At 38.9% G+C, this 18,264-nt stretch overlaps 1 protein-coding gene and 1 pseudogene across 8 annotated transcripts in view; one reads left to right on the top strand and one right to left on the bottom strand.

Moving 5' to 3' along the window:
* LOC121290366 (POU domain, class 2, transcription factor 1-like) overlaps positions 1 to 17,731 on the bottom strand; it is a 260,691-nt gene extending 242,960 nt beyond the window's left edge. For 3 of the 8 annotated variants that reach the window (XM_041210745.1, XM_041210749.1, XM_041210748.1), the window contains exon 1: positions 17,413 to 17,730. In XM_041210745.1, the coding sequence (XP_041066679.1) occupies positions 17,413 to 17,446 (34 nt within the window). In that variant the 5' untranslated portion in view covers positions 17,447 to 17,730. Of the gene's footprint in view, positions 1 to 17,412 lie in introns of all 8 variants that reach the window. The other 5 variants (XR_005945788.1, XM_041210752.1, XM_041210746.1 and 2 more) reach the window with 3 other exon arrangements.
* LOC121290369 lies at positions 3,077 to 3,685 on the top strand (annotated as a pseudogene).
* Positions 17,732 to 18,264: the final 533 nt, after the last annotated feature.

Genomic DNA, 18,264 nt, shown 5'->3' with positions numbered 1-18,264 from the left:
GTCTGCCTGGCTATCGCTGGTCTTACTAGGGTTAGTAAATGTTGCAGTGGCAACAACATATTGTACTAATGATATCATACCACATGAACTTTTAAATTATCTTCTTAGTAACAGCTTGTTGTCATTACTGCATGGACAGTAGCCAAAATGTCACAATCGACCTGGCACAGAACATTGTGAAAGTGTGACAGGTTTACAAGATGATAGGTTCATGTTCAGAAAATGAAAGAGAGTAGCTCAGTTAGCTTGCTTTCCAAAATGGAAATAGCAATGGAAATTTGCAATGCAAAACATTTTTAAATTTTAAATGCATTTCAGAAATTAGAACTCAACAATGGCATATTTTAAGCTATCCGTATTAGCAGTAGCATTTTTAACAGTGCTAATTAACGAGGCTTGTTCATAGCCACATTTCCTTAAAATGTCAAAGCAAGGTAGCATTTCTGCCATCTAGTTAGGCATTTTCAAAATAGCATTGATCCAAGGCCCTCTTTACAGACCACTTCTAAAAGCAGCATTTCTAGCATCCCCATAGCTCTTGATATAATAAAATCTATCCCTTTTCTATTGTAAGGTAAATTCCACAGCAGTGGAGCTACACAACTTGCACATTCAATCACTGGTCTATGGATTCATTCAGAACAAGAAAACTGCAATTATTTTCAGTGTTTCTGATCTTGGAAAAAGCTCCTGATTGCTTTTCAAACAGGCTTAGAATGGATATAGATAGATTGGGCTTGGCTGATCTGTCTTTAGTTTGAAAATCCTAACGCAGAGCGTAATTAGCCATAATCCATAATGGGACATAGGCATCTCTCTCCATAGAGACACAATTGGTTATATATAGCTTGAGGGGCACCACCCTGCAACCAAGGGACAAGGCTTCCATGAATTACCACAGCTGGTGCAGGGATTGAACCCACATCATTGGCATAATTCTGCATCACATCCTAGCCATTGTTACAACTGAGCTAACCAATACCCTAGGAAAATGCAGCAGATTTTAGGAAATACATTGTACACTGGCAATAGGAGATTACTAGAGGAGATTAAGTAATACAGAATTAGGGGTTGGATAGCAAACTAGGTTAAAAATTGATTAGAAGTAAACAATGTTACCATTAAGAGTTGTTATCCTAGAGCAATCTCCTTCAGCATTCAATTCTAGGTCCATTTCTATTTGCTTTTATATATCAATGCTTTGGATAAAAGCCATTTACATATGATATTAAAACTGAAGGTATAGCTTAGAAGGCTAAGAGAAATGGAAAAGGAATGTTGGTAAAAGGAATGTTGGTAAGGCTGGGAATGGGCTAAAAAGTAGCAAATGGGTTCAATGTCAGTAAGTGTTAGATGATGCATTATGGTTAGAAAAACACTAATAATAATCTGAATGGAAATAGGCTCAGTGCTGTGTAAGAGCATTAAAAGCAGAGTGTTTCAGGGTGATAGGGCTGTAGAAAAAAAGTCTATGCAATTCTAGGTTTAATCACAAGAGGTATGGAATATAAAAGCTAAGTGATACTGATGACTATATAAGCCTCTAATAAGATCTCAGTTAGAGTAGTGTGTGTCATAATAGGCTCCAGTCTAGCTAGGATATTGAAGCTTCATGAAGGTAAAATGCAGTCACTAGGATGCTGCCTGATATGAGAAAATGGAAGTTCAAAACGTTGAAAAGTTGGGTCTTTTAACATTGTAACGTAAATTACTGGTGATAAAATACAAATTTGATAATTACGAAAGGATCGGATAGGACTGATAGAACAGACTGTTTCCAGTAGTTGATGAGTGAAGAACAAATAGCCACAGATAAAAGATGAAATGCATAGCATTTAGAACTGAGGATAGAAGCACCTTTAAAGTTTTTAAGACTGCAGAATTCACTTGCACAGTTAATGATTGAGGCGAAACAACCCATCATTCAAGTTTAGATTGGACAGGTGGATGAAGGACAAAAGTTTAAAAGGATAGGCGAACAGCATAGATAATGCATAAGTAAATGTGATTAAAACTAGTTATGGAGGTCAATGGCAACACAAATTTAGTTGATCCAAATAGCCTGTTTCCGTGTAACTTCCACGTATGGCATTCACCATCAAGATTCACAAATGAAAAGTAATACTAAGGTGAATTACCAGTGACAGTCAGGCTCCTAAGGAACAATAGTCTAGCAAGAAATTAATGCCTTCAGGATGATAAGGGAGAAAATTGACAAGCAAAATAAAAACTGTGCCTCAGGTAGTCTTCCAGATCACATTTAAATTTTTAACTGTTCACATATTCAAGTAAAAATGGCCACAATATTAAAGTGTCATAACCAGTAATGTTTGCAGAACTGGGTCCACAAAACAATGCACATTAACTCCAGCCCCACAATCTTCAGATAACTCTGCAATCCTCCAATTTTGGTCTCTTGTGCATCCCTGATTTCCTTTGCTTCACCATTGGTGGTGATACTTCATTATATAGGCCCCAGCTTCCTTCCTTAAACCTCTAAACCATTCTCTGCACCTTAAAGGCAGCCCTTAAAACCTATCTCTTAAACCAAGCACCTGTCTTAACATCTCCTGTGTCTCACTGTCAAATTTTGTTCGCTAACGTTCCAATGAAGTTCTGTGGCATGTTTTACTATGTTAAAGGAGCTATACAAATGCAATTTTTATTGTTTCTTTCTGCTGGTGATTGCTGGCTTTGAAGTATATAATACTGAGCAATATAAAAATAAACTTTAAAACCATCCTCAGCATTTAGTGTCGTGCTCCTCATCATGGCTTGAAGTGTGACATAAGGTTTAGTTTTTATTTGGTTTTTAAGTTGACAGCCAATCCACAACACAATACTATAATATGCAACAGATTGCATTCAGAATAGGCAGCTGTCCGAAAATGAAAGTGAACTACACATTGCTTTCTTGTCATTTTAGCCATAATCTGAAGATGAAACTTCCACCAAAATTTTATGCAGAACCTGTTGTGGCACTATTAAACACAGCTGCAAAAACAGATAAGAACAGAAACTGTTAGGAATACCCAGCAGGTCAGTTAACAGGAGTCAGAGTTAACAGGATTCTGGCAGCGCTATGGCCAACAACCAAAAACCCTGGGTTTACACGGACGTCACTTCCTGAGGCAACACCCTGGGCTGCATCGACATGGAGCTCAGGCTGATGTGGTCCCCAAAATTGCAGAAAATTTCCATGTGTTGTGCACTGGTGAGAAGGGATTTTGTTACAAGGGCTCGATATTCCACAGAATCATTCCCGACTTCACATACCAAGGTGGTGACTTCACAAAGAACAACGGCACTGGTGGGAAGTCCATCTACAGTGAAACATTTGCTGATGAGAATTTCCAACCGAAGCACATGGGGCATGGTACCTTGTCTATGGCCAATGTTGGACCAAGTACAAATGGATCCCAGTTCTTTATATGCACTGCAGATACTCCATGGCTGGGCGGAAAGCATGCTGCATTTGGGAAGGTTATAGAGGGCTACAACGTCATAAAGATGGAGTAATTGGGCACTGATGATGGCAAAACTAGCATTACTTTTATCATTAATTGTGGACAAATGCAAATGGAATATAGGATCAAATAATACTTGATCACTTGCGATTCGAAAAAAAAATCTGTGGAGAAAGAGTAAATGGAAGGTCATCGACCCGAAATGTTAACTGTTTCTCTCCACAGATGCTGCCTGGCCTGCTGAGTATTTCTAGCATTTTCTGTTTTTATTTCAGATTTCCAGCATCTGGAGTATTTTGCTTTTGTGAAAAGAGACTTGGATTGAGTATGCACCCTGTGCATTTGTTTTCGGGAATAGAAACATAGAAAAATAGAAGGAGTAGGTCATTTGGCCTTCGAGCCTGCCCCACCATTCATTATAATCAAGTCTGATCCTCTATCTCAATGCCATACTCCCGCTCTCTCCCCATACCCCTTGATGCTGTTAGAGTCTATGAGGTGCATCAACAATTACTGGAGCCATTGTATTCTTGCAGTTTTCGTATTAATAGAGAGAATCTGAAAATGCCATCCGTCAACATTGGAAAGAACATTTTCAACAGCACCTCAACCATGAATCCACAATGGCAGCTGATATCTCCAGTCCCCTGTGGTAGAATCCATATGTGAACCACCATTGACAGCATTCAAATGGATGAAAAGCAACAAAGCCTGCAGGCCTGGTGGTATTCCAGCTGAGATCTTCAAAGTTGGTGAGCTTTTGCACATCAAGACTCAATGCATTCATTCTACAAATTTGGGAGGAATGTGACAATTGTAACTATCTTCAAGAAGGGCAATAAATCATGCTGTGAAACTATTAAAATATTTCCCTCTTCTCCATTGCAGGGAAAATCCTGACAAGCATCTTCTGAATTGCCTACTTCCTGTGGCTGTGGATAAATTTCTGTCGAAAAAATTATTTTAACCATTTTTTTTTTAAGCGACTGGCCTGAATTTGTATCCTCCAGCTGTTCACTGCCTAGTGGAAACAGTTTTTTAATCACCAAAGCCCACAGAATTTTGAGCACCTTTATAAACTTTTCCTCTTAATTTCTAGTCTAGTGAAGAGGACACCAGTTAGAACAAAACATAATAAATAGCAAAACAGGCCATATGGCCCCTCGAGCCTGCTCTACCATTCAATAGTTTCATAGCTGAACTTTGACCTCAACAATTTCCAGCCTGATTCCCGTAATTCGTTGATTCCAAAAATCTATTCCTCAGCCTTGAATATACTCAGTAAATCTATAGCCCTCTGAGGTAGAGAATTCCAAAAATTCACAACCCTGGGTGAAGAAATTCCCCCTCCTCTCAGCACACCCTTATCCTGAGGTTATATCCCCTAGCTCTAGACTGCCGAAACAGGGGAAATGGCCTCTATTTTCTCTTCATAACTAAAATCTTCCAACCCTGGTGCCATCTGAATAAATATATTCTTGTATCGCTTCTTGACATCTTTCCTAAAACAGGTGTCTAAAACTCAACATAATATTTACCTGCAGCCTAACTAGAGATAGGTTGAGCATTACATTTTGCTTTCATACTGTGTCCCTATTTATAAGACCAAATGCCACATATGCTTTTTTTAAAAAAAAGTTTTACGAACTTACTTTCCACTTTAAATGATTTGTGCATCTGAAAACCAAGTCCCTTCTATTCCTTTACTTTAAAACATAGGTTTCATTTCCTTTCCTATTCTTCCTCAAGTACATAGCCTCTTTTTTCTTTATTTAATGTAATTCAAAATCCATCTGTCCAATCCCTCCTTAGACTTTCTCTGCTTTATTCCCACATCCTAGGATCCACACTTGATGCCCACAAACCCTTAGCTCATATTCTGAATACTCCCAAATCTCAGACCTCAGACTCTTCTCCCATGGACCTCAGATCCCACAATCTAAACCAGTATTCCCAGAACTTCCCCCTCGAGTGTTCCCAAATCTCTGGAACTAACCTCAGTGCTGTTAGGCTTCAAGAACCCACCTCAAAATATTGTTGGAGCTCGACTGCCCTTCCTAGTACTGCCAGATCCCGGGCCCATTTTCAGATATTCTCAGGGCAACCATAATCAAGTCAGTGTTCCTGGTAACATTATTTGGCAAAACGCCTGTGCTCTTATGAAACCTTTTACTCTCCATGAGCTACACCATGGGGCATCTGCTGACAACTAGATGTGTCTGTTTAGTTTAAAACACAATTAGCCAATTCTACTTCGGTTTATTCCCTTTATTTTAAATGTATTACTTAAAGTGAAAATGTAATCAACATTCAAACAACAGTAGAACTCTGAGCACTCCCTTTGAGGGTGGTGTAACTCAGTGCTGCCAGCTCATATTACCTTCTGTAAAACTTGTGATAATTACACAATACGCCTAAAAATAATCTAACCAGATATCCCAACAAATTTCTCTTACATTGCCTGTTATGTAAACAAGTAATTGAACAGTAAAAAGCATGATGTTGTCACATGCTGCATTACAATTAGGTGTAGGTTTAGTATCTAATGCACGAATTTGTTAACAGCCAACAAGCAACAGGTAGCCTAGATGACACTTTCCAACCAACAAGTGCACTGACTGTTCAACTAATAAATTAAAGTACAGGAATTTTGTTACCCCATTATCAGAAATTATCAAAAGTGCAGATATAGTGCATCAGGTCCCAAGTACACACACCAGAATGCTTCATGTCCCTTTCTCTTGGCCGAAGAGTAAAAAAGCCACTTTTAAGCAGCAAGAGTCACCTTATTTTAATTGTAAATACATCTGCATAGTCTTTTTTTTATTAGAAATACTTCATTTTCAGGAATTTGAACCAAGGAGAAATGTAAATTTACAATTTAGGGTGATGTGCAACTTATGCTCCACTTTTTGTTTTTTTTTTAGTTTTCCCATCCACACTTTTCCATAAGTTGCAAAGCCAGGATGTTAGCAAACAAGGGTCACATTGTGAAAATACAACAAAATAAAAACAAAGTGCTTGAAAACCTCAGCAGGTCTGGCAGCATACGTGGAGAGAATAACAGCATCAACTTTTCAAGTCCAACATGACTCTCCTTGGAACCAAGAAGTCATATTTGACTCAAAACATTAACTCTGCTTCTCTCTCCACAGATGCTGCCTGACCTGCTGAGTTTTTCCAGCATTTCCTGTTTTTATTTAGGTTTTCAGCATCCACAGTATTTTGCATTTACATACCCATTAAATTATTCATTCCTAATCTATTAAACTTTTATTAAATGTTCTGCTCAACAAATCATAAAGCTGCTTGCGCAATCACAAGTAACAGAAATGCAACAAAAACAAAAATTGCCAGAAAAACTCAGCAGGTCTGACAGCATCTTTGGAGAGAAAGACAGAGTTAATGTTTCGAGTGCGTATCACTCTTCTTCAGAACTAAAAAGAAGTAAAAATGTGGTGTGACATATATACTGTTTAAACGGGGTGGGACAGGTGAAGCTGGATAGAAGGCCAGCGATAGGTGGAGGCAAAGGAGAGATTGCAAAAGATGTCATGAACAAAGGGTCGAAGGGCTAAAGGAAATGCTAATGGTGACATTAGGAATAGAAAGCAGGACGAGCAAGCAGCAGATGGCCCTAGTGGGGGTGGGGTAGGGGGAGGGGGTGGTTTGGGAGAAAAAATCAAAATATGCTAAAAGGTGGGGATAAAACAATGGAAATAAATTTTTGAAATAATAATAGAAATAGGTGGGAAAAAATATATATTTACATATATATATATATATATATTTATATATATAAAAATTTAAAAATTAAAGAAAAAAGGGGATCAAAAACAGATGAGGATGGAGGAGAGAGATTATGATCTGAAGTTGTTAAACTCTTTCTTTAGTCCAGAAGGCTGTAAAGTGCCTAATCGGAAGATGAGGTGCTGTTCCTCCAGCTTGCGTTGAGCTTCACTGGAACAATGCAGCTGGCCAAGAACGGACATGTGGGCACGAGAGCAGGGTGGTGTGTTGAAATGGCAAGCAACAGGAAGGTCTAGACCAAAGGTGTTCCGCAAAGCAGTCACCTAGTCTGTGTTTGGTCTCTCCAATGTAGAGAGACCACATTGAGAGCAGCAAATGCAATAGACTAAATTGAGGGAAGTGCAAGTGAAGCGCTCCTTCACTTGAAAGGAGTGTTTGGGCCCTTGGACGGTGAGGATGGAGGAGGTAAAGGGACAGGTGTTGCACCTTCTGCGATTGCATGGGAAGGTGCCGAGGGAGGGGGTTGAGATGTTGGGTGTGATGGAGGAATGGACCAGGGTGCCCCAGAGGGAACGGTCCCTACAGAATGCCGACAGGGGGTGAAGGGAAGATGTGTTTCGTGGTGGCATAATGCTGGAGTTGGTGGAAATGATGGAGGATGATCCTTTGAATGCAGAGGCTGGTGGGATGAAAAGTGAGGACAAGGGGGACCCTATCATGGTTCTGGGAGGGAGAGGAAGGTGCGAGGACAGAGGCATGGGAGATGGGTCAGACACGGTTGAGGGCCCTATCAACCACCATGGTTGGGAAACCTCGGTTAAGGAAGAAGGAAGACATGTCAGAAGCACTGTTTTGGAAAGTGGCATCATTGGAACAGATGCGACAGAGGCGAAGGAACTGAGAGAATGGGTTGGAGTCCTTTCAGGAAGCAGGATGTGAGGAATTGTAGTCGAGGTAGCTGTGGGAGTCGGTGGGCTTGTAATGAATATTGGTGGACAGTCTATCACCAGAAATTGAGACAGGGAGGTCAAGGGAGGGAAGGGAAGTGTCAGTGATGGACCATGTGAAGGTGGTGGAGGGGTGGAAATTGGAAGCAAAATTAATACATTTTTCCCGGTCCAGGCGAGAGCATGAAGCAGCACCAAAACAGTTATCGATGTACCAGAGAAAGAGTTGTGGGAGGGGGCCTGAGTATGACTGGAACAAGGAATGTTCCACATACCCCATAAAGACACAGGCATAACCGGGGCCCTTGCGGGTACCCATTGCCACACCTTTTATTTGGAAGAAGTGAGACGAGTTTAAGGAGAAATTATTCAGTGAGAGAACAAGTTCAGCCAGACGGAGGAACACCTTTGGTCTGTCCGTAAGAATGACCCAGACCTTCCTGTACTTGCCATTTCAACACATCACCCTGCTCTCATGCCCACATGTCCATCCTTGGCCTGCTACAATGTTCCAGTGAAGCTCAACGCAAACTGGAGGAACAGCATCTCATCTTCCAATTAGGCACTTTACAGCCTTGCGGACTTAATACTGAGTTCAACAACTTCAGATCATGAACTCTCTCCTCCATCCTCATCCCTTTTTTCTTATATTTATTTTTAAATTATCATCCCATCCCCACCCCACCCCTAGGGCAATCTGTCGCTTGCTCATCCTGCTTTCTACTCTTAATGTCACCATTTGCATCTCCCTTAGCCAGTATCACCACCATTTGACCTTCTGTTCATGACAACTTTCGCAAACTCTCCTTTGCCTCCGCCTATCGCTGACCTTCTATCCAGCTTCATCTGTCCCACCCCACCTTAAACAGTATATATTTCACATTTTTACTTCTCTTTAGTTCTGAAGAAGTGATACAGACTCGAAACGTTAACTGTGTCTTTCTCTCCACAGATGCTGTCAGACCTGAGTTTTTACAGCAATTTCAGTTTTTGTTTCAGATTTCCAGTTTTCGCAGTATTTTGCTTTCAACAGAAATGCAGATCCTGAAGTGACCTCCTGTTTCTCAAAATGACCCAATGGATATGCTGTTTGTGACAACATTTTATAATAAACCTTTCTTTGACAAATATTCTGGTAAAGACATCAGAAGCAGATTTTTAGCACAAGTTACCTCATTAATGTTAACAAAACTTTATGTAGCACATGCGATTCATAGCAGTGTGTTGAAAAAGTAAGTACTATTGTTGGTACCAGTTGATCTTCTGTTGTGTTGCTTGTGTACAGGAGAACTTACTGTTAGCTTGGTTGATAACACTGAGTCAGAAGACTGTAATCTTGCTCCACTCCATACGATCATACAAATTAGGAGCAATAATAGGCCATTTGGCCCCTTGAGCTGCTCTTACTATTCAGTAAGTTCATGGCTGATCTGATTGTGGCCTCAACTTTACATTCTGCCTACCTCCGATAATCTTTGACTCCCTTAGTTAAGAATCTATCTACCTCTGCCTTAAAAATATTCACTGACCCTGCCTCCACCGCTCTCTGTGGAAGAGAGTTCCAAAGATTCACGACCCACTTGTCATCTCCATCTTAAATAGGAGACTCCTTATTTTTAAATTGTGTCCCCTAGTTCCAGTCTCCCCCACAAGGGGAAATATCCTTTCAGCATCCACCCTGTCACATCCCTTCAGGATCTTATGTTTCAGTAAAATCACCTCTCAATCTTCTAAGCTCCAATGGATATGGGCCCAGCCTATCCAACCTTTCCTCGTAAGATAACCCCCACCACCGCCACCCCCATCCCAGATATCAGTTGAGTAAAATGTATTTAAGCAAATACTCCAGTGCAGTACTACAGAAATGATGCATGGTTGGCAATGCAATTCTTCTGATGAGGCATTAAACAAAGGTGCTGTCTTCTTGTTAGAAATTTAGGTAGAAATTATAGACATTGTGGTGTGGCATTTATGCAAGCAGTGGTGAGTTCTCACAATTCTTAGTTTCCGAATCTGCACTATTCTAACCTTATCTAAGCGTCAGTGCCCTGACCAAATTTCACTCCTCAACTAACAGCACCCAAAATGGATTGCCTTGGCATTATCTCACTGCCATTTCTGGGATCCTTTGGTGAATAAAATGGCCATCAGGTTTACTTATGTAACAAATAACCTCATAGCACTTCACCATAATAGTACATTGAGATTTCTGACATACTGGAATACAAAACCCCAAGCTTCAAACTGCATGTCTCACTCTCATAGTTCCTGTAGCTGTTGACTCATTAGTTAATAGTCAGGGTGTCGAACATTAGGAAGCAGGACAAAATTAAGTCATCAGGAGAAACAGGCTTAAAGGCCAAGGGACCACCAGGCAGCAGAGACCTCTTTCAATCTCTATTTTAAAGTCATACATTCTGTCTTTGTTTTTATATTCCTGTTACAAAACCCTACATCCAAACTGAATGTAATCTGAATGTATCACTTACCAGAATTAAACCAGGGTTTAGAGGGTTAAATTATGAGAATATCTTGCATAAACTCACCTTGTATTCCCTCAAGTATACAAGATTGAAAGGTAATCTGATCAAGGTGTTCAAAACGTTAAAAAATTTGATAGGATAGATACAGAGAAACTATTTCCTCTGATGGGGAAAGCAAGAACAAGAGGGCATAATCTTAAAAGCAGAGTTAGGCCTTCAGGAGTGAAATCAGGAACACTCATTCACACAAGAAGAAGAAATCTGGGACTATGCCCTCAAAGGCAATGGATGCTGGAACAATTGGTGCTTTCAAGACAGAAATGGGTAGATTTTTGTTGGGCAAGGATATCAAAGGGTATGGAGCAAAGGCAAGTTAATAGAGTTGAGTAGAAAATCAACTCTCTTCTACATAAAAGCTAGAGCAGGCTTGAGGGATTGAATGGCATAATCTTGTTCCTAATGTTCCCAACTGCCTATATCAACTTGACACATTGTAATCATACCCATCTGCTAGTGACACTGCTGCAAATTCAAAGTACATCAGAGATATAATCAGACAAAAATGGATGCCAAGTCAAAAAACTGTAGCATAACATGTATGCATGGGCAGTTTGGTAATAATAACTTGCAATTATAAAGAGGCTTTACACTAGCAAGATGGCCTAAGCAAATTTACAGCTGTGCAGTGATAATTAATATTGCACCAATGGTGAGATTAGGCAGGGTGACCAAAAACTTGTTTAGGAACATCTTAAAGGAGTCAAGAGAGGTGGAGAAGGCATAAGGGTTTCGGGAGGAATTTCCAGTGAGGGACTGAGGAAGCTAAGGGCACAAATGTTGGAGTCAAAAACAATTCCATAGATACATTTTTACACCTTTATTTTGCAGAATAATTTCTGGTTCTACAATGAAAAAATGAGGGCAAAAAATCAGAAGGCAATTTGAGTTTTTGTGGGAACCCAGTGTGCAGATCGGTAAAATATGCATTAATATGGACATAACAATTTGCATTTGTATAGTGCCAATAAGGCAGTAAAATGTTCCCTGGACACTTTTACAGGAGCATTATCACAAAAAAAAATTGACACCAAGCCAGATAAGATGTTCAAGCAAGTAAATGCTTACTCAAAGAGGTAGGTTTTAAGGCGTATCTTAAAGGAGAGAGATTCAGGGAGGCAGAGAGGTTTAAAGGAGGGAATTTCAGAGCTTAGGGCAGCCAAAGGCATGGCCACTTGATTAAAATCAGGGATTTGTAGGAGACCAAAGTTAAAGGAGTGCAAAGATCTTGGAGGACTTTAGGACTAGAGGAGGTTACAGAGATAAAGAGGGGTACGACTTTGGAGGGATTCGAAAGGAATCTTAAAAATGAGGCGTGACTTAACCGAGAGCCAATGTACATCAGCAAGCACAGATCATGAATGAATAGGGCTTGGTGTAAGGGTATGAGTAGCAAAGTTCTGGATGAGCTCAAATTTATGTAGGGTGGAAGATGGGAGACAGAGAGTGTGCTGGAATAGCCAAGTCTAGAGCCAAGAAAGACATGGATCTGGGCTGAGGCAGAGTTGATGTTATTGAGGTAGAAGTAGGCAGCCTTAGTCATGGAACAGATATGTGGTCGAAAGCTCATCTCATCATCAAATACATCAAGGTTGCAAACGTTCTGGAGAGAGAGAAAGTGTTAAAGTACTAATTTCTAATGGTAAGTTGGTATAAAATGTAACAAAATATGAAAATAGGAAGCAAATATCACACACCAATTTCTCACTGACAGTACCCAAAGATTCCTAGTTGTTTATTCAAAACCATAGTACTCAGACCACCAACAAATGAGGGGGTAAGAGCATTAATAGAAAATAAATAAGCAGAGTTACATATAAAAGGAAATGAATGCCTTATCATAAGTTGCAATACTATCCTTTAGCCATCATATATATTTAGGAATGGAATTTTGATAAAATGACTGATCATATATAATGAAAAACTGCCCAGCTAAAATTAAGTACATTACAAATATGCTATTTTAGTAAATTATATGAAAATTCTTCAAAATCATAAATTGAGCATCTAGAAGTGAGCTTCTTTTAAATGAGAATATAAGGCTTTAACAAAACTTGAGAACTGAAAACACTATGAAGCTATGTTACAAAAGAGCTTCTGAATTTAGAAACAATTCAATGAAAAGGACAAAACAGAATGTTTTGCTATTAGAGACAGACAAGCCTGACTTTAAAAGCAGTGAGTTCTCCCTGATCATTTCAGTGAAAATTGCATCCAGAGATGTGCAAGCTAGTAACAAAATCACACAATGGCATCACCACAGCTGTGCATTTGCACCTCAAGTGCTTAATTTTCAGCAAAGAATTCTTTCAACAGGCTTGGAAGATTAAAGATTTGAGGTAAGCTCAGCAGCCGGAACATATTTAAGATCATACTAGGATACACCAACCAATTGTTTTTACCATCTGAATATATTTTTATTCAGTTTTGTTTGCTAACAGACTTATGTATCCAATGCATTTAATCACACTGATAGTTTTCAGAGTAGAGCATGATTCTAAATGTGTGAAATGGGTGACAATAGAGTTTTAAAGCTATATTAATAAAAATTTTGCCAAGATTTGAAAATTTGGAAAAATAGGAATTGATGCAAGCGTAATACCTGGTGGGACTGATGGAGCAGAGCTTTTCAAAGTGGTTTATGGTTGGTATATCATAGCTGTCTCTCATCTGTCATATAATTGTTCACAGGAGTAAAGCTTTACTCACTATCACCTTGGCAAAAAATGCTTATTGTCCTAAAGAGACCGTGAGAGAAATCCAAGAAAACATGCAATAATCCTGATTGAGGATTTTTTGTAGGATTAAATTTACCCATCCCAATTTTCTTCCAGTTTTTGACATTATAAACAGAACCTCAAAAATATCCAAATACTGGGGATTTTAATCAGCAATTAAAAATGTATTTAAGAATCCTTAGTTACTGGTTACACAGTTTAGGTATTTTAAAAAAGCATTGAAATATTTTGTATTTTTCTCGTGGTGTGCTTAAAAGGTCACAGAAAACATTCAGAACTGGAAATAAAGTTTGTAACTGCACACTCAGATGAGAAAAATCAATTAAAAATTGATTAGGAAAAATGTTAACCTGGAAATTCTTAAGTTATGTCTTTCCTTAGTCAAATGAACAGCCTCAAACAATGCAATTGGATTGCCTCCTCCAGCTGCTAGCAAATTCAATTGAAAGAATTGTAATAAACACAGGATTCCTTCTAGCTTCTAAGCTTTGAAGAACAGGCAGCCTCCACATGTTGGGAAGGAAAATCAAGATCTTCAATTCAATTAATGTAAAATTTTGATGTATAATATTTGTCCTTCCATTGAAAAACAAGTTTCATTGCAACCATCAAAGATATAGCTCGACAAAAACAATCTCAGTGACATTCCTGATTAGACTGCTATCTCTAAATATCAGAGTCACAACTATATTAAGAACTATTCAAGTCAATTCCTCACAAATAATCTACTTTACGCAGATAAGCTTCTATAATTTCAAACATGGAAACCAAATATTATTTATTTTAGATATAGTATGTTTTAAAATACACTTCATCTTGATTTACTTTATTCATAAAACTGATACTATTTATGCCAACAAATAGCTTACTTATGAAAAGAACCATGCTGTTAAGTCAAATTTATGGGAAAAAAAGGGCACAAATGAAAGGTGAAGGACCTAATTGGACTGAATGCTTCTACTTCAAATCCTTTTTCTTGCCTTCAAAAGTATCTTTAGGATAGTAAAAAAAAAAGGGGTAGATTTAAGTGTTAACGTGCAAGATACCAAAGGAGTAGAAACTGCAAACAATAAAATCAGGTCCTTAATTAAAGTCATGCAGTTGTCTGCCAAAAGTAAAATTTAAACCTGACGAATTGTGTTGAACAGACTCTCTTCTCTCCGCCCATAATGTTCTATCTATTATGAAAATCAAGATAATAGGACCACTAAAATAAGACACCATTCATTACTTCCATCTCATGTCTAGACAGGACACATGAAAATCAACAATGCTTTCAACTCTCCTTCCAGTAACTTTGTTTTCTCTACTTTATCAATACTCGATGCTCTTCCCAAATTTCTTCTAATCCTTCTAAACTCAAAATTCTATACATTCATCGCCCCTCATCTAAATCAAAGCTCATTACTGGTGGTATGTTAAAATTCACTCTGAGTCCGAGTTATTATAGCAATGTGCACTTTTACACACATGTTGTAATCTGGAGTTATGGATAGTGATGGTAGGGACTTCAACATTCTTTCCATACATGGCTGTCCAGGAATCTCTCCCGCTCTTACCGCCTACCATTAGCATGCTTTGGAAATATTTGCAGGTTGATACTCAACCTGTTTAGCTGCTTTATGAATGCACCTTCTCTCTGGCCTTCAAGTCCTGGAGTAGGACTCAAACCCAGAACTTCTGGTTCAGAGGCAGCAACAGTACCCATTGTGCCAAAAGACTTCCCTATAAAGCTCACTAAAGCACCTACTGTTTGATTCACAAAATAGGAAAATTTAAATACTCGACCATCATTTTACAGACCTTAAGAGCCAAACTCAGCAATACCTATTCAGTGTAGTGGTTATGGTACTGGACCAACCATGCAAAGGTTCAAATAATATTACCTATGAAACTGAATTAAATAAACATGGTAATTTGTGGGCTAACAACCAGTAAAAAGTTATGAAATATACCAGTCACAAATCCAAAATACACATCCTTTCATGGAGAAATTCTATCAATGCTACCAGTTTTGGCCTATATGTGACTATAGTCCATACTACATGGTTTGACTCTCTCAAAACCTTTAAGATGGGCTAGCAAGCTACTCAGCAGATGCCGAACAAAATGATAACCCACCACCTTCTCAATATAATATTGTGAACGAGAACATGCAATAATTACAGCCTGCCAGCATAATCTACAAGCTAATGACATTTTTCTAATTTTTGATTTACTTCATTCTACTAGCCTTTTCAAATTTTGGTGTGGTCTTGTACTATTCATTTTGGCATTCCATCTAAAGTTCCACCTAAAAAGGCAACAGGCACATACAGTGGATTTTTTTTAAAGATGGGGAAAGAACTAGAAAACTGTTCACCCCCTTTGAATCACATGTTCTCCCAGCAGATTCTGAAATAACTCAATAGTGGTCATGGAAAAGCAGTGGCCCAGCAATGCCCTCAGAAGGATAAAATTGGGATTTAGAAAAAAAAAGTTAGCTTTTCAAAATGAAAATGTAAACAACTTTAACAATATAGCTACAAAAAAAGGTTGGCGGTGCTTTAAATTTTACAAATCTGTGAGCACTGTTAATTTGTTGAGTTTACAGAAAAATGTACCAGATTAAAGGGTATAAATTTTTAAAACACATTCAGCAGTTTAAGATTTTACTATGGCAAATCTATTTCACATTTTTATATATTTTTCAGAACCAAGTCACAGACCAAGACACAGTGGCACAGATTTAAAAAGAAATCAGTTAATTTGTAACATTACCGTTAAAGTTAAAAGTGCTTTATGTACACCACTGAGTTAGTACTAAGTTTATTGTAACTGCTAATATTTGTTTCATATTTTTAAAAAATCTCCCAAAACACTACTTAAAACATTTGCCAATGTATTTTTGTGATTGTGTTTCAAGGCAAAAAAATATTGTGCACTTATAAATGGCGTGCCGTTAATCATTTTCTTCCTTGAAATCCGAACTGAAGTGAACAATAAACACCAGTGAAGGGATTTTAAGCAAATAGTTTTACTAAATAAACAAAGCGTTGCAACCACCTAGCGTATTCGGTAGGATCTTGTATTTGTTTATAAAATTAAATATCCAGGATTACATCAAAACAGAAAATTGTAAATACACATTTGCAAATCGCTTGGCAATCTGTCTCAGTAAATGCGGGTGTTACGCTATGTAATCTGAATACCAAGAGCGATTAAAAAAAATAAAGCGAAACAAATCAGTCAAGGCCTAGATTGCTCATTAAAACCTCGGGGCAGATTTTAATAAGCATTCCTGCTTGCACTCTCGGTCATCTGAGCTCACTAGAGCTCAGGACTGGGGAAAGTAATGATGATCATCCGACTCAATAATAAAAAAAATTACACACCAAACGCAGACGTCAAGTTATTAAATCTATTCACCTAAACATGAGGGGCGTTCCTACGATTTAAAAACAAACCCCCTTCAGCCTATATTACACATTCAGATTTTGATCCCGCTCAAATAAGATACGGATTTTTAATATGTTCCCTTTCTTCAGCCGTTCCGCCGGTCCGCATTTTGCCCGTCTCAACAAAACACTCCGAAACATTTTCTATTATTTTATATCCTTGAATATAACCGGAGGTTAATATTTGATCCCAAATTAGCATAGGGCGCTTTTGCATCGATAAAAAGACAGTAGAAAATGTAAAACGCCGCGGCTTACTTTGCATAATTTTTTTTTAAGTCAAAATTGTCCTCCCCTCTCTGTCTTTCGCTTTCCCTTTATTTGTTTTATTTTTTTCCTCCCCTTCCTTTTTTTAATATAAAAAAATTCCTCGGCGGAATGCGCTTCGTCGAAACGGCCGATCCGGCTGTGTTTGTACCAGAAAGAAATGCATTAAAGTTTTCTTTTTTGCTGGCCCCGCAATCAAATACAGTAATAAGGCAAAATAAATTATGCTAAATGGAAATATGAATATGTAAAATTAGAGCCATTACCTGGCTTTTCATCTTTGGACGCTCCATCCGCCATTTTGAATATCAATTCACTTTACCCGGAATCCCCCGCGTGCGGGGGGGCCCCCGCGCTTCAATCAAAATATCATCAACAATCCGCAAACTATTTACAACCCGCTGACAAACAACCCCATTCACACTCACACTTTTTAAAAAACATCACGTCAAATCGCATTAAAAACTATTTATTTATTTCAGTTTTTTTTTAAAAGGCGCGTCTTTGTCGTCGTCGTCGTCGCCGCTGCCGCTGCCGCTTCGGGCCCCTTCGGCGGAAACGAACGGAAATTAACGACCGGCTTTTTAAACGGCACATCTCCTCCGGTGCGAAATTATAATGGGCGGAATTTGATTTGTGTGTGTGTCGATTCCCGAGACCGTGCGAGGGTGAAATGCCGTCGATTGTTTTTTTTTTCTCTTTTCGGTTGGAAAGCGGGTCTCTTCCGGAGATTGCCGAATGGATTCCTCTTTCCCCCCCCCTCCCCCCCTCCTCCCTACTCTTCCCCCTCCCCTCCCCTCCCTTCCCTTCCCTGCCGGTTCGCGTTGCGGTCCATGGATACTCATTAACTACATTCATTCATCCATCCTGTGGTATTGTATTCCGCTGTTTATTAAAACGGTCGGTAATCGCTTTCGTCCTTGGCGGGTATGGAGACGGAAAGGGACGGAAATTCACGAGTGGAAAGGGGCTCCTTCTATACAAGGACAGAAGGACTCCATTAGACCTTTGGGGTTCGCAGTGTGTGTGTGTTTTTAAGGGTTTCATAGTTCATGTGAGAGCAGGGATCCTATCTTTCTTTTGTGACGGTTAATAACTGTCAAAAATCACACTTCCAG

The sequence above is a fragment of the Carcharodon carcharias genome, chromosome 18, assembly GCF_017639515.1.
Source record: "Carcharodon carcharias isolate sCarCar2 chromosome 18, sCarCar2.pri, whole genome shotgun sequence".
Lineage (NCBI taxonomy): Eukaryota > Metazoa > Chordata > Chondrichthyes > Lamniformes > Lamnidae > Carcharodon > Carcharodon carcharias.
Note: the sequence above shows the minus strand (reverse complement) of the source record. Positions and strands in the feature narration are given on the sequence as shown.